Below are 17,955 nucleotides of genomic sequence, written 5' to 3' on the forward strand. Positions count from 1 at the left end.
TGGAAGTTTAGCCTGAGTAAAAACATCAGATTTTGGCTCTTTCCCAAAGCACATTTATTTTTGGGTCAAGGCATAAACATTCCTGGAAAATATTATTGTTAGCAGGTCCAGTGCCTGCAAGCATACTAATGGTCTTCAGGAAGAAAGTACACAGTGTTGCTTTAGAAAATCCCCTCACACGAAAGCAGGTTTGTCTGACTTCCAAAACAGGGATCGAATACTTTTTTATTTTTTAAAGAAACAGCTGCCAGCAGCCTAGCAATCATGAATCTCTACTGAATGAATAATCTGCTGTATATGTACAGGGCTTAGTAAAAGACTTTAATTTMTTTATAACCATCCAGATAACAGATTCCTATTTTCAAATGGCTCCTATACTCTGAGGCACATAAGAAGGGAACGATGACTGTTCCAGCTGCAGCAGTTTCTTCAGGAAAAGTTATAGATATCTAAAAGGGAATGGCACCAGCAGTGCTCTTCTGTGGCAATAATTCTTTACAATATCGTATTAGGAAAATTTTACAGATACATTAGGAATAAGTTCTATTTTAACACAAAACCCCAGATCCATCTGCTCAAAACCCTGGATAACTCTTAAGGAGTTCAGATCTGGATTATAATCACATCAGGCRTAAGAGCAGAATGCCAGGATGAGCCATCAGCACATCCAGGAGTTCAACATCCATTCAAACAACACAAGCCACATCTCTACCTAGTAAGGAACAATGGCTAAAATCAAAGCAACGTTTCCCAAACACTTTTTTATATTATAAACACATAGCTTTCTTACATATTCTCTTTTAAAATAGCTACTTACTCTTGAATGGCARATATGTTTCTACAGTCTCTACTCAYRTGAGCAATTCTGSTGCACTGAGCTATGCCATGCACACTGGAAGCATTCAGAAAATGCAGTCAACACTTCAAATGTACATGGTTATAGTGAGGTACGTAAATGATGGTAAATATCAACACAGGTTGCTCTGAGCAGCCCCTACCCCCATAGGGAATGGCAAAAGTTAGGAGGAGTCAGGTCACCCTCCCAAAATCTCACTTCCATTATGGACTAGTAGAGGTGCAAGTAGTCATTGCTAAAAAATTACTTCCAACAAAACCCTGAAACCAATGCTGTTTGCTTCCAGCATCACATATTGCTTTCCTAAAAGCACTTACCTCCCCGTTTTCAAGAGGCAGAATGCGAGAGTACTCCGTGGTGCACAGCACATCGCTGTCCCTCCTCACGGGAAGATTTGCTTCCTTTCCAAAGCGCTCCAAGCAATCTGCTTTTGAGTCTAGCCAAGGGAGAACAAAAATAATTTTATAYGTGAAAATAAGCACTACTGTTCTAATTTAAATTTAGAGGGAAGTATCCCCTGTGCTTCAGATAAGTTCTCCCCACAATACAGCAATAACAATGATTGTGTCACTCAGCACAGAAAAACAAGACATTCCTCAAAACAATAATCTCTCTTCCTAAGCAATTGAGTGGTGCCTGACAAGACATGGCACAGTATTTCTCATATCACCAAAAAAATCTATCTGGGTACCCTAAGATTTTGCATTTGTATTTCACTTTGATTTTTGTAAGAAACTCAAGGGTTCCATGGGATGAAGGGCACTGAAGTTCTGACATACCCAAAAACCAAGACAAAACTAATAAAAAATTCCCAGGAGTGTAAAAAATATTCACGTGCTGAGTTACATTTTCCAAGTATCATACTCATACAGTCTTATCACTAATTTATTGTTGCTAAATAGGAAAAGAGAACTATATGTATTTAATGTTCATTGTCTTCTCTGAAGTTCAAATCTTCAGCAAACCCATGGTTTGATTCTGCTGCTACTGAGCAAATGATTAAAGAAACCTGTCTACAAAAGAGCAGCAACACAAGGATTGATACTTACAAGCAAAATATTGCCAGGGTGTGTAAGTTTTTCCAAAGTCCACTGATCTTTCCAAGATCCAGAGGTCTGGACGAGGAGAATTTGCAAACTTGATAAGGATATAGGCAACATGGAAGAGCTGGTAACAGAATATACATATATCTTGTCAGAAGCTTTTTCTAACTCTATAAAAGCACAACAATAATAAAACTAATGCAAATAAGCACTTCTTCAGTGTACAGGGAGCATACCATTTCATTCCCATTAAAATAAGAGGCCAGATTCTCAGCTGACCACTTCACCTGGCAACGTGTTTAAGAACATTGAGACATCTGCAACAGGATTGTGTTAAATGTCAACTCCTACACTTCCAAATTGGTCTGTTGTGCAGCAGACTGATTGCTTGGGTATGTAAGGGTTATAGTACTTAACCTGGAAAAGTTGTATCTCTCAACCAAGCTGCTTTTGCAGCATCCTGGTACATCTGTGATGCATTCCAATCGTGTAATTGGAGTTGCAGCCAGGGAGTATCAAAATCACAAAAGAGAAAATGCAAATATCCCTTACACTGGGACTCCTTTGGTTGATAGTAATCTCAGCCACCTGCTCCCTAATGTTAAGATTATTTCCAGATGATTTTGCCACTTGACAGACTTTCCAAGTAATGGAAGCAAGCCACCACAAAGTTTTGTGGGTATCAAATAACACAGGACAGATTCTTGTAACTGGTAGTYCATTCAGTGTCTGAAACAGCTCACAGAGCCTCATCAGCTCGGGGTTCTCAAGGCCAAAATTTCATCTGGCTTCTTTAGGTGTTCATTGTGTATCACAGAGATAGACCACAGAGACAGAGAGCTCCCAAACACTAGAGAAAAAATGGATCTTACAAGACAGGAAAYCTTACTGTAAGCCTCTTGGGATAGSCCACAGTCATAACAAYTARAACATCAATAAAAATTACTTTTACACAAAAATCTAAACACAGATTGATTCTAAAGACCATTGAAAATTTAAACAACCATGACATGGATGGGAGCTGTCAATGCAAGTGAACCATTACTGAGGTACACTCTTCAAGTGAAACTGCACTGAAATTTCCCACTCAGCAACCTCAAYTGAGAATCATCTGCTGGCAGGAGATTCTCACTTTGATGGGGGAGATAGGGAGCTGCAGTCAGCAGTCTGTCAAGTAACTGCTGCAGAGCCCTCACATCAAATACACCCAAGCAGTTTATCTTTGCTCATATCTCACAAATGTCATAACCCTGCAGCTAATACTTTTCAAAGTTTATTAGACTCCAAACCACAAATGCATACAAGCTCTCAACCACAAACTGGGAACAGYATCTTTTGGCATGCCTGGGGACTTTGGGGACTGTGGCAAGATTTTCTCTTACTGAGTTTCTGATACTCTTTGCTTRAGTAACTTCTGCTACTTCACTGTCAAGTTTCAGAGGACAGATATTGGCCATACAAACATTACATGTCATCTGGTATGGCCACTCAATGCAAAGATCAGTATCTTTCTAGGAAAACACAATCGTTCTGAAACTCCTAAAAAACCAATGTTTCATGTTCTCATTTTTGGTCAGCTCAATCTCTCAAGAGGCATTTAGCTGTTCAAACCAGGTTTGCACTGGCAGCAACATTAATAGTCTTTCATCTTTGAAATGATGTCTTAACATCTTTGGGGGTCCCATATTTACATGCATGTTACCAAGTGTGAGTAACACTCTGTGTGTTGACTGAKAGAGATTCAATCCAGACAGATGGTTTAGAAAGCTCAAGAGGAAATAAAGGAAGCACACAGACAATGTCCTGCCTTTTCCAGGGCTCCACTGCTTGTAGTCACATTGTGGAATGATTACAACAACGGCCTTATACCTACTCTTTAAAAATGTGTATTATATTAGGAACCCTGCAAGTCTGCCASTGCTTAAAAAATTGCCACATAGCAGCACATCTTGAATACCTCCATGCAAATCAAAAAATGGAAGAAAAAAAGTATGGCATCTTCACAGTACTGTTACATATGAAAATCTTCGACTGACATGCATCTCTCCTTACATCTCAGTTTGAAATACTGCTCACATTTGTAGTGGCACATTCAGAAATGGAAAAGGGACAGGTCTGATAAAAGTTAAATTAGTGTTAATGATAACATACCACTGAAATACAGTCACCAGGCCTATCATCTGTCCTGCTTCYGATTTGCATGAGTGCCTATGATTTGGTTTTGACCTGGATCAAGGATGCAGAATGACAACTGAATATCTGAACTTCCACTAAGATTAAATACTGACCAAGTTGGTGAATGCTCTCTCTCCAGATCTGATGAGAACAATGAAAGAAAAATAATCCTTGGTTTAGCAAATAAATCCTAGCTGAAGATAAAARAATAACCTTGCTGACATAAGACCTAGAAAAGCAACTACTAAAGCCAATTTTAATCACATATTCTAATATGCTTTCACTACTTTAAATCTTGACCCTGATCTAAGACTTACTCTGAAAAAAAGGCAGACTAAAGTCAAAGCAATGTTTACCCTCAGCCAATAATTTTTGACAAAAAAAGAAGGTGCCCTAATTTTTCAAAAAGTGTTAATTAGGTTGCTTTTAAACCGAATTTGTTTCATAAAAAAMCAACCATCTCTCAAAGGGAATGTTAAAACTGTAGGTAAGCATTTTGGTACAATTATAAAATACTAAAAAAATTTTCACAAAAATTCCCAAAAACTTGGCCTGATCAAAATTCTCACCATTTTCTTGTATGAATAAAGAAAGYGGAAACAGCATTTTGTTTCCAGTAATGGAAACAATGCACTCTGGAAATGCATGCTTGAAGTGTCAAATACCATATCCTGCTGTAATCCAGCACCATAGGCCAAACCTGAAGGATTATTAACAGCTGGAATTTAACCAGCTTCACACTGATGTCACCTTTTCCTGTTCACTCAGGTGTGTTCAGATTTGAAATGTTCTTGCAATCAATGGCCTTAATGACTCACAAAAACCCAGAAAAAGTTTTTTAAAATCATCCAGTAGAATGAGCAAAATGCCCTCCTCATCTGAGAATGAAAATTAAAATTCAACGTTACACATAACGAATATTACATTATAAAGAGAGAAATTTCTGTAAAAGTTCTTCCAGGTGAATTTAAGAAGATATTAAAAGATATCATTATTGCTAATGATATACTCATGATCTCTTAACAGCAGGCACGTACTTACTTTAAACCAACAGAAAGAAAACTTCCTGTTAGTCATTGTATTTTCATGAGAACGCTAAATTCACAATCATTTAAATTTAATTTTTTTTTCTCCTTTCTCCTTAAAATTTTAAACAACTCTTTATTGAGAGACATTTCCAAAACTTGTTTGAATCCTAAAAACCATTAAAAAATGGGTAAAAGTTAGCTATGCATATATAAAGGTATAGCACATTCTCCTCCATTCCTGACAGCATAAGCTCAAACCAGAATACTAAAACACTGAAATTACTTGTTAAATGAGTGCTGGACAGATAATAGTACAAAAGAAAACTACACAATATTTCAAACAATCACGATGTTGTGTGCCACATCTGTAGGAAACAATTATTCTTTGTTTTTGGCTCATGAAGAATAAAAAGTCCTGGAGTGTGGTAGTAAGAAGAATCCAATTAAATTCAGGTATACCATCAATGTGAGGCATTCTATAGATCTCTAGATATGTTCAAAAAGATACCATAGCTTCTTCTAATCTAAAAGATACCACTGCTTCTTCACGTAATCTGAATTGTAGAAGTACGGAGAACAGCTGTTTCCAGCAGGGTGAAATTTCCTCAGACTTTATTAGCAGATACTAGCTGCACCACCAAAACTTCCCTCAACATGGTATGGTTGTTCTTCTAGGTTTCTTTCATTATCTTGAATAATGTGGTTGATGTTGCAGATTGCCCAGAAGAGGACACAAATGAAACTTCTCCAAGGGGGACTGATGCAAGAAAGGGATTCAAGGAAATGTGAACTGTGCTCAGCACATGTCCCACAATACAACTTAGTGCCACTGACTGCATAGGGTTAGTGTGTGCATGCCCATTAGTTACCTAGTGTAATGAAGCCTTAAGGTCTTGACCATTTTTTCCTCTCAGAGACCAAGCCACAAAAGCAACAATCTATTCAAATCAAATAAAAATCTCACGTACTCTAGCTCAAATTAAAGGTTTTGATTTCTTGATGTTCCAAAGAGGGAAGGAGTCCGTTTATTCAAATATCTCAGTAGGTCTTGAGGTACCCTTGCAGATCCAGATACTGCGTAAAACACTCCTAATGGTCAGTATTTGCCAATTCCCAAAAGTGTATTTTGTAATGTAAACTGTAGTACAAAAAAATGCCAGCTAGAGCAAACTGACCCAGCCTTTCTGGCAGTTGCCAGCTACTCTTTTGGGTATGTGGTAAAACATACCCAAGCTGTAATAGAGGTGCAGAGAAAATCGTGTGTGGGTAGTACCTGAGGGGCATCAGACCTCCTGAGTGTGTTCCACCCAGTTTAACTGCACTCACATACACACAGCAATGCCTACACTGCACAAACACTGACAGTGACCGTAGAGGCTCTCACTGCACAGCATGCTGAAGTCATTCCTTGTGTGCCAAYTTCCCAGTCTGGGGCGCAGAAGCGAGGGAATAAGCACAGGATTTCTAATGCTGTTCTGTTATTACCGTGCATGTTGTATTCCCACTGTGCTTTCCTTCAACCAGCCRCTGATGCTGAAGAGTGTACTTAGTTAGATAAGTGCCTGCAAAGAGGCCTCACTGCCATAYCTGGAGATATTTTCTCTATCCCAGTGAATGGCAGGACCACAAGGGAGAAGSTCTCCATACCTTTCACAGGCAGTACTCCAAAAGGAAGAACTGCTTCCAGAAATTAAAGTGTAGTCCATTCTCCATATTCATCCAGTCCTTGGACTTCTTGCCAAGGCTGCAGGCAAATACATCAATGACTCTCCATTATTTTCCTGAAATTTCTTGTGCAGCCACTTTTCCATTAGGATTCAGACAAAGACTAACTCAATCCTCTTAGTTATTTCTTACATATGGCCTATTTYTTCACAGAACACTGAAACCATTCACATGGGTAGGGATTCGTATGATTCAGCCCTCAGTTGTCCAGAGGATGAATGTCCCCTTATGAGGGCTGCAGTCCAAAGYAGAAGGAACACAACAGGATTGTSAGCCTGGAAGGAAACCCATGGAAGYGCARTGTTGGAGGCAAAYAGAAGAGGTTCTGCTTTTACTACATTTGGTTGAAAGTGAGGTATTTAGAACAGCACATCACAAAAATACWGTAACCTGTAGGAATGAGCGTGGAAAGGAAGATGGAGAAAGCAGGAGTACAGACATGGAGGGAAGGAAATGCAATCAATGAGTGGAAACCAAGACTTTTCTAAAGGGATGCTGAAGATGAGCCAGAGGAAGACGATGTCAGGAAAGCAAAAGGGAACAAGACTTGTGAGGTTTTGTCCTGTGTATTTTGAGAATAATAGCAAATTAGTATCAAAAATGCATTTTAAAACCAATGCCATGTATCTACTAGTGCAAACATAAGGAGAAAGTGCGGAGCCATTGAGAAGGTCTTTAATTAATGCCTTAGGAAAACACAACACATTGATTATAACTTAAAWCATGAGCAAGAAAGAATGTATTTTAAGGTATTTCCCTTATTAAGGCTGGTAGCTCAACTCTGAACTAGCTGCTTGTAGTGTGACTGAGGAAAAAATGGAACATGTATTACCCAATACAACTTTTAGAAGATTCTATCAGACAGCTGCTACTTGATCAGCTGAAGTTGTGTTACCCTTGAGTTCACAACTAAACATACCTTCCTGTGGTATGAGCCAAAAAATCACAACTCACTTCAAAGCCTTCAAAGTTCTGTGGCATGATCCCAAATAAGCTTCCTGAAACATCAGAACCAGAGCTCTCTAATATAAAGGAACACTTTGGTGTTGTTAACATCCCCATTTTTGTGTACTGCAGGGACAATATTGCACCCTCCCCAGACTTAGAAGCCCCTTTTCTCCCCGGTGTGAACCAAAACAGTAGCAAAGGGCTTGGCGCTGCTGTGGATTCAGAGCTGTTGCAGGGCTTCCAGAGGAAGGGCTCTGGCTCACTGCAGGAACAGYTCTGTAGCACTGCAGAAGCCTCATGCAGTGGTTCTCCTGCCCTAATCTGTAGGACTTCCCAGGGTTATTACAGAGGTTATGCAACTTCATGCTACAGCTGGGTCTGATTTCAGGGTCAGTGATAATACAAAGTCTTCAAAAGCCAAGCACAAGCACAACGATTATTTTTGGAAACTCAGTTCAGTGCAGCTCATGATAAATCTCCCACCACCTTGAGAGTTTCTCCCTRCAGGAGAAGTGAGCACAGGAAACTGTATTTCACAGAATGACACTGAAATTAACGGTAACTTCAGAAACATTTTAAGTTATCATGTCAATCTTTTGTAAATTAAGAACRATTGTTTTTAGTAACAGCAATTAGCCACAGCTTAATAATATTCCAAACAACAAATATTGTTTGTAAATCAAAGGATTGCTACCCAATGTAGAAATTAAACCTCTAGCGTACAATAGCAACTCAGAAGATTTGCCAAACTRCGAAGCTTTTAACAAAATGTTTATATGCCTCAACTGGCAGAAATCATAAAAGTATGAAGTCCTCCACAGGCCACACCACTTTGCTTAAATTTATGGTCGAGTTGCTCCCTCTCCCTAATAAAAGTACTAATTTGGACATTGCATTCCACTGAGTATTTCTAATTTATAACAGTGACTAATAATATCTCTACAKAAAAACTATTCAACATATTAGTGTATAACACTTCACCAAGCCTGAGTCCTTCAGTACCACATTACTGCCACAAAAGCACAGTTAAAAAAAATTACACATAACTAGAAGCAACAATAAAATTTGTGGCTATACTTCTTTAAACTACTCTCTGTAGYTGGACATTTCTTTTTCATCATACACTATCATGCTATCCTGAACCTTCATTTCTTCTGAAGACAGAATTTAGAAAAATACCTGAGGGACTRTTAACCATAATATCTGCTGAGCATTCAGCAAGCCAAAGATGAGAACACACCTGCTGAAATKAGGCAATCAAAAGAGTCAGGGGAAGGGCAATGAAATTCAGTCAGACCTTATGGATTCAGAAGTTTGAAGTATGTTGCAAACTACASTGAGAAAAACATAACCAATTAGATGAATAACTGAGACTTCATTTGATCCAAATATTTTAAACAAGTCAGGAATAGCCACAGTGYAAGCAGGTATGTTAACAGAATGGGGAGACTGCCTCAAGGATAAACAYTATAATTGTTATTCAGAAGACTGTGATTGATTAGAAATGTAACTACAGTACAGAAAGCCAGAAAGGGAAGCAAAGCAGGGCTTTTGCTTTAAGGTTTTTGCTTTTTTTTYATCTTACAAAGTACAGCAAAATGAGCATTCTTCTTACAAACAGATTTAACAGCCTTAAGGCATTTTGACTTTCAAAATCATCCCTAGCCTTCGTGAAACAGAAGCAGCACCAGGTGGGTGTTCTGCTCCAACTCAGTTTWAGTGAGCACTAAAACCTCCATCACGGTGCAACTATTCAATTAAATATTGTTGTGAGACTGTGGCACAAAGSTCCACTGGGACTCTGCTCTCAATCATAAAGATATAATGGCAGGAATGCAGAAAATTAAAAGCTTTTAACTTTGCACTATGTCCTGCTTCCTCTCATTGTGGATGCTTGATGACCAGCTTACGCTTGCTCATTGCTTCCCTGCACGCATATGTACCTTACTCTTTTGTCATGTTCTGCTCACTCAAAAACTTTTCCATGTTTTGTTTGCAGAAGAAAAGTGCCTTGTATTAAAAAGAARCAAAACAACAAAAAAGGACAAMTATTTAGTGATGAAAACAACATCCCTATTATCTTTTCCGTATTACAGTACATGGTTTCGTGAYGTATTTAGACACACATCTAACTTTAAGAAGATTTATTTTTCCTTAAAAAYCAAACTCTTCATCTCAGTTCACTTGAAGGAGAATTGTACTCTGAAAAAATGATCTCTGTGAATTACTAAGAAAGTCTGCATGATTAACACACATCAAGCTCCTAATATTTAGGACCATGAAATAAAGTAMGGTGAATTGGGGTCTCCGTGCTTACCTGTTCACTTGAGTAGGCTTAATCTCTCACAATACTTAATGTTCTTCTTCATTATTAGTATTGTGTGCTACTGTATGAATTGGGAGATGAGTATGTKAAGCAAAATGTCAAAAGTGAATCTCAAGTTCAAACAAATCCTGAGGTTCAGGTTTAACTGGATGAATGCAGATAKGAGATAATGACTGTGAAGTGGGGAAAAAAAAATCACATGAACCCTTCTAAACCCTCATCCATCCACCAACTAAAAAAAAATTCATTCCTGACCACAGGACCTGGAGTCATTTTCACCTTTGTCTTGGATTTCCTTCATTTCCAARAAAGGTGATTCAGAGTCACCTTTACAAGTAGTACCAGAGTAATGAGAAAAACACAATTTCCCTCTAAGGAATCCTTTAATAACTACAGAAAACTTAGCACATAGYAGCTGGTCTCCAAGGAGTCCAATGCAAAGAGGGCACTCAGTTCACATCCCTCCTCCCAAGGAGGAGTTTTCTCAGAAGTTCACTCAGCATACAAAAAGTAARTTGTCTGTCAGTAGRTCTCCAAAGAAGCTAACAAGGGCAYGSCAGRAAAAGAAGTTTAATATGGCCTTTCTGCACTGCAGCTTTCCTGGAGACAGAAACACTGAATGAGGATATCCTCAAAATGAGAACCATTCCAGCCATGGGAGGAACAAGGGTATTAAAACACCATGTAGGAGAAGATGTAAAATAAGTTGCACCTGAATCCCCAACAAAACGGCAGCTAAGTCTCACAGATGCATTTTCTTAGCTATCACCCACCTTGCTGTCAACTAAATTGAAGGTCCACTCAAAAAATCCTATCCTATATGATCAGTCAATAAACAGTTAYGGTGKTCCAAAATACATGTGCATGYGTATATACATATTTTSYAGGCCCACACATATATTCATAACCRTGTGTTCTCACATGGTGTGAACTTGCACAGTGTAACTCACTTCACTGGATCAGCACCCAATTATGGCAGCTGAGAATCCATCCCTGTGACTGAAGAAACAGACACAGAGGCTTTACTCATAGCTACTTGTCTATCACTTGCAGGGGAAATATGGGCGTTCTTGTTATGGTTTCATTACTAATTCACATTACACTGTTTTTGCTGTCCATTCCCTTTTAGACCACCTTATTAGTAATTTTCTGTCTAACTTGAAGATCTTGCTGGATGACAGAGAAACCAGAAGGACCCCTGAGGCAAAAGCAGACTCCAAACATTATTCTCAAAATGTGTGAAGCACAGAGATCATGAAGCCTCTCCCTCTACCCTCCTGGAAAAGAAGAATATTAAATAGAAACTAGAGCCTGAATTTAAACTGATGTCCTCCCTCATAACCTCAGGTCAATCAGGTACAGTGTCTGAGCAAGAAAGTACACCATCACTACATTTGTGTGACACGAAAACCCCCATCACCAAAATTCCTAAAGGAAAATAATCACTTTAATATAGTGAACTTGGTAAAAAAATACAAAACATAAACCAGATAAAACAGAGGTGATGTCAGAAGTTAAAATCATGAACTCAAAAGTCTCACCCAATTGCAAAGCACATGCATAAATGCAAGAAATTATCACACCTCATCCCATAGCTCAGGCACTTACCTGTCCCAGATCTAAAGTGACATTGACTTCGTTGTACTTCAAGCCCATGGAAAGMGGGGGACTTTGCCACCAGCGCTCCGTGCCATCAATGGCATTGGTTATCGGGTGAGCTTTGCTGGGATCAGCAGCATTGCAGTAATCACAAAACTGGCCCTGGAACACAATAAATTACAAAYGTGGTCTCACACAAAATCTTATGCACTGATGGCACGTGGTTGTTAACTGAGATTCTGAACTAGAATGCTGACTACAAATGGGGGTAAATTTTGTTCCTTTATGCAGTATAATTTTTAATTCATAAATTATTTTCTGACAATAAAATGATGCACTTATACTCTAAAACACACTAACTTTTATGTTACAAACTAAGACTTCAGAAATCTCAATAAGGGAACTACAGCAAGTCTTYATTAACTTATCAAAACTTCAGTGAAAATACCTATATTACATCTACAGTGGTGTCTGCAGGAAATTTACAGAAAATTAAGGAAAATTAGATTCTGAGAACTAGATTAGGAACAACAAACAAATTATTCTCAATTCTTCCAARACAGCATGAAATACCTACATATGCACATAGTATGGTATAAATAAAACCATAAAAAAGGCTCTGCTACTTGGCTACAAGGTTGGTGTTAGAATTTTATAATACTGTTTACATTTCTTTTTGTGCCATATATAATTCTTTTTGTAATATATTCTGAATCAGTTTTCTAAACAGTATGTACTCATGGAAAATGCGATCCTACAGACTGTTCCTTTAAGCTTTCCTTTAAAGAATCCCATTGTATCTTCATTTCCAGAAGTTACTGCCCAATTTCCAGTCCACAACTAAAGCCAGAACCAGAGATACGGTTTCCAAGTCTCTTAGGCTTCTGTACAATAATGATGAATAAACTTCAGGAAATTTATTGTCTTTTGATTTCATATCTTGGCTTGCCCTACAAGCTATTTTTATCTCCAAGAAAACACATTTTACAGTCTACTAAGATTAGTGSTGAACTGCTCAAATGAGTTATTAAGGGACCATTTTAGCATCCCATTCACTTTAARTTCCAATCACTAGGTGGAGATAATCAGTGAAAACGCTAAACTCTACCAGGCATAGATCTTYGTAAAAAATTATGTTTTCATTGAATGGCAGTACACGGTTACTTCAGTAGGCCAGTTGCTTAATCCATCAGTCTGTGAGGTGCTGACACTGTGCAGGACTCCTGTTTAAAATATAAGGAAGTGGGGCAAATGTTATCTTATCAACTAAACACATTTTCATCAAAAACAGGTGACAGATCTTTTGTTGTTTCCACACTCCACATTGCCTGGCATGAAGCACATTCCTACCTTTTATGAATTAACAGAATCCCAWATAACTGCCATTGTTTTGTTTGTTGCTGCTGTCAGACTAACCAGTGTAAAATAACTGGAGCAATCATACTTGGCAACTTTTTATAGAGAAATACCAGAAGGGTTCTCACATTMTTCCTGGCTGCAGTCTTGTGAGCTTGGTGAGTTTAAGATGTTTAGCATAATTTATTTCACATCTATCATAGCTACTAGCGGATTGGAAAATACTTCATCATTCTCATGTGATACAAATATACCATCCCTTGTCTTTCAAATATGAAACACAGATATTCACTGAATTGAGTATTTCTGCATCTAGCAATGGTTCCATCCTCATCCTCCGTTTACAGAAAGCCCAGAATATGATGCAGTTTTCAGAACAAATGGCTACCATTAGCTGGTCTGATTCAGCACTGCTGGTGCCAATATGACTAGGGGTTAACTCTTGACAATTCAAAGAGACTAAATACTCACATACACAAGTTGGCTAACTACCTCTGGGGTTGTGTTATAACACGATTCTCCTCCAGCTCTGCTCAAGAAGACTGTTTGGCTGACTTTAATACAAACTACAGTATGCCAGGACAACTGTCTGATTCAGATGGTTTGCAGCAGCAGATACTCATCAGCCCATGCTAGCTACAGGCAATGCTGCCAGTTTCTGCRGTGACGACAAAGAACACATCATGTCACTATCTGCAAAAATCCATGCCCTGAGAAATCAATCCATGCACTGGCAACTGCAGCTACCACCACATCAGAGCATCTTCCCTGATAAATGCATACCTGAGTTCTGACATATAYGTTACAACAGGCAAGCTTCCCTAAATAGCTTTATAATGTGTTTGAAACACAGTCTTTAGATCTAAATTACATTCACAATGATCAAGCTGGAGGTACACAGGAAACAGTTGCTGCTACAGCAATTTCACGTCTGATCTGGRAACGACCTCAAAGGCAGGTTGAATGAGAAGAAAACAATGGGGAGTATTAAACACAAGAGTTTAATTTACACACACTTCTGYGATTTCAGCATACCAGAGCACTTGAACTGAACTCAAGATACCATCTTTTTCTTTTTGGGCACATAATTCAAAGAATTTCATTGCAACAGCTGGAGTTTCAGTTATTTAAATTACATTCCAGCAACCCTGCCAACTAGGCAGCAAAACAAAAATGAAAGAAAAAAAATTATTGGACAGAGCAGTCTTCCTTCCTCCTCACTGGCAGTATCACAGGCGCACTGAGCCCAGCCTGTCTGCTATAGGACGCATCCCCACTCCAGTAGAGTGTGCCCTGAACCTTGGTTTGATTTTGGCTGCAGTTCATCAGACATGCAGGTGTGCCTTTGCTGGTGACCTTGTTACCCTCCTTTCCCCTGCTTCTCTTGAGCAAAAGAGAGACCTGGAACTGCATGAAAGAGTTTGCTGAAATATGCCAGTGTGGACCAGGGACACACAGGGATGAAAATGTCTCATCTGTAAGTTATAGAAAGTGACAACAATGAAGGATTTGTTCACTACTTCATACCTAGCAGCTCTGTGCCCACTGGCAGGGCAGGACAGGTATGCAGTTAGACTTTTAACTCATGCCTGCACACCACTGTGGACAGACTGGCAGGCAAAACCAGGCATGCCATTTATCTATCAGCTGCTGAAATATTTTATACTGTTGTGCATTTCTTCACTCAACACTGTTCTTATTAAGTCATTGTCCCACATGCCAATGTGCTACATAAGGGAAACACAMCTCTTTCAACAGTGTATGTCCAACGCTGCCTTAAGAGCCTTGGCTGAGCTGCCCATGAAGGAACTGGCGACCCCACTGATCACCTTTAGACAACCTTCAAATGCTCTTTCTGGATCTGCTGGATACAGGCTTCATTAAAAGACCCATCACTAAATGACAACTGAAAAAGAACAACCAGTGGATGAGTAATGCAAATGATCCTGGGGCTTCTCTTCCTCTTTGCCTTATTTTCAGATAGCACTGGCAAAAGAGCTGTCCGCTCCCTTCGCCAGAACCATGATCTTCTTCTGCACCTCCTTTCCAACTTCCCTATTCACAAAGCAATTGCTGGAATCCAGCATTGTAAAGATTCCAAGTGACTCAAGTGTGTATCACTTGAACTTGAACCAGCACAACGTAGTGGCTATTACACCTATCACTTTGTGAAACCACATGACCTTCCCTCAGATTCTTAAGAAATAACAGTTGAATAATTCTGCTGAATTTAAATCCTTCTATGTAAGCTCAGGTTCAGTAAAAGTTTAATGCAGTTTGCTCCAATTTTCCATGAAAGAAGGAATTTTCTTATTGACAGAGTCTTTGAACTTGAGAGGTGAAGTGGCTTGAGAATACACACATTGTGCATTTTCCATGTCTGGATTTCCCTGGCCTTTTGAAAGACTTTCCAACCCTTCTTGAACCACAGCAACTACTGGTAGACTGCAGAAGTATTCATGTTATATATCTCAATGGGGCTTTGTTAAAACTGGAAAGAGATGCTGCTGTATCTGTGCTTACACAAGTGCTCTCAGAGGCACAACATGCTTCCTCGTGCCAGGGCTGAGCTATCAGTAGYCCTTCTGGGAACTTTAATCGGGCAGGAACCATAACAACCCTCTAACCTAGGACCTGCAAGCCAAACATTTAAGAGGAAAGCCCCCCTTTATAGCCTCCCTCTTCCTTTACACAGCAAACCCTCATTTCCAGTTCAGTGTTAGTATATAAAGGAAACAACTACAAAAACCATCAATGGCAACATGCAGGCTTCGTTCTGCTTGCTTGACAAGTTTATCTGCTGTTTGCTTTGGCTGATTTTTATTACCCTGTGATTTCTGATACTTCAAGGCATGCCAGTTTGAAATTTCACTGCAGCAGTGGACTATATCAAGTTGCTGAGAGAGTGCTGGGTTTGCTATTCACSAGGTGGCATGGCTGTTTCAAACAACTCTAACCATGGGTGTTGCATTCAGTATGGAAGGATGGGTGCCTAAACTTCAGAGGTGTGCTACAAACAGCAAACYAAGCAGTTTCCTGATCATCACAACCTTTTCCTGTAACCTCACTTTAACCATGTAATACCTGTGTCTCAGTTTCCCTATTAGTAAAACTGTATCCTACTCATACTGTAAGCATCTCCAAAAGCACTTTGAGCTTTTTTTATGACTGAGAGCACTACAGAGATATAAGGTAATATAAGGATAGAGAGAGATATAAGAAGATTTCATGGTGAGGCRGGGAATTATGGCAGAGGGAAGTCCAGAGCAAAGCACACTGCTGGCTGTGGCTGCCCAATGAACTGCGAGGACAGGCTGTATGATGGTGCACGCTCCCTTCTGGCACATGGCAAGGAATACATACGCTGCACCTTCTTAGTCCTCTCTCCCTCTCTTGAGTGCCTAGTCTCATTAAAAAATGGGAAGAACAACTCTGCTAGTCATTACAACCTCTTCTGAAACAATATATTAAGGGTTATTTCACTATTAGACATACAAACACYTCCTAAGACTCTGAAACACTTGCCCTTCTTCCAAGATGCTAACAATTTACTTTCATTCTTTCTGTATTGCCTGCTGTCAGACAGGGGACCTTTAAGCTTTCAAAATCCCTTCCAAACTGCAGTTTCATTCTGACTCTCTTCTCCTCCTGCCAAGACATAATACAAACAAAATAACTTTGGAAGGTCTGAAGCTTCAGGAAAGTCCCCACTTTTAAGAAAGCTCTGATCAAACAGATACCAAGCATCTCTCACAGTACAACAGTTTGCTGCATTTGTTACTTCTTCCTTATCTAAYAAACGTATAAATGTATTTGTTTCTTCCAAAGGAAAAATACATTTCCATTAATCCTTTTGCAGAAGTTTTGCAGATTATTGTTATCTTTCTTGTGACTAGCACAAAACGTGTGTAATAATCTTGAGCTGTGCTAGGAAAGAACAGCATGATCCTCGCTGCCCTCTGTGCTTATACTCCCTGTCACAGTCCCAAGGAGTCTCTGGCTTCCTCCCACAARCAGTGCAAGGCAGAAATGATAAGCATCACATTTAGCGCTTCCAAAATACTTGACTAAAGCCAGTACTCTTCGCCCGCCGCCCCCAGAGAGATGCCTGCTCTCCAGCCAGCTACTCCCAATGCTGTCCCGTCCCATTTGTGCCCTCCAAACTCCCTGCTTTATCCCCAGCAGCATCTCGCTGCTCACGGCAGACCGCGGGCCAGGTGCTGAGCCCACAGAACACCATCCTGGGCACTCCTGACGGGACGAGCCGCTCACACATGCCGGGAGGGGCGGCTGCCGCTGCCCGCGGCGGGGCCCCGTGTGGGTGCGCGGCTGCAGGAGCTGCCGGGACACCTGAGGGCAGGTGCGCGGGCAGAAGCGGCGCTGCTCGCCTCCATCCATCCATCCCGCCCGGCGCTTCACTGCCTGGGYTCCCGCTGCTCCACTTTACCGTTCTATACCCAGCCAGGAGAAAATGAGACCGCGCACAGCAGGGTCTGACGTGACCCCCAAAACAGACATTCACATACACACACCCACATACACGCACAGCCCCCCACACACACCCCGGGGATGCGGCGCGGGATCGGGAGGCGGTGGCCGGGGAAGGGGTCCCGGTAGCCAGGTTACCTGGATGGCGCGTCCCAGCGGGGCGGCGGCCGGGCCCCCCACCAGCTTGCAGAAGAGCTGCGGCCGCCCGCCGCCGCCCGCCGCCTCCCCGCAGGTGGCCGTGGCCCAGATGCGGGCGGTCGCCGCCAGGTTGAAGTAGGGCGGGTGGAGGCTGAGCCCCGTCCCGCGGGAGGCGGCGGGCCCCGGCTGCGCGGCGCAGAGGGCGAGCAGCGGCGGGAACAGCGCCCAGAGCCGCGGGGAGCCCGGCGCCGCGGCCATCCTGCGCCGGGCTCT

The 17,955-nt window shown here is 40.7% G+C and overlaps 1 protein-coding gene across 1 annotated transcript in view; it reads right to left on the reverse strand.

Moving 5' to 3' along the window:
- Positions 1-17,955, reverse strand: part of LAMA3 (laminin subunit alpha 3) — a 103,738-nt gene extending 85,783 nt beyond the window's left edge. Inside the window, exons 1-4 of the mRNA XM_057367257.1 lie at positions 17,683-17,955; positions 11,710-11,862; positions 1,906-2,023; positions 1,174-1,292 (exon numbers count right to left, since the gene is read on the reverse strand). Of these exons, the coding sequence (XP_057223240.1) occupies positions 1,174-1,292; positions 1,906-2,023; positions 11,710-11,862; positions 17,683-17,940 (648 nt within the window). The 5' untranslated portion in view covers positions 17,941-17,955. The remainder of the gene's footprint in view (positions 1-1,173; positions 1,293-1,905; positions 2,024-11,709; positions 11,863-17,682) is intronic.

Source organism: Malurus melanocephalus, unplaced genomic scaffold (assembly GCF_030028575.1).
Source record: "Malurus melanocephalus ecotype Western Australia unplaced genomic scaffold, MMel_1.1 scaffold_76, whole genome shotgun sequence".
Classification (NCBI taxonomy): domain Eukaryota; kingdom Metazoa; phylum Chordata; class Aves; order Passeriformes; family Maluridae; genus Malurus; species Malurus melanocephalus.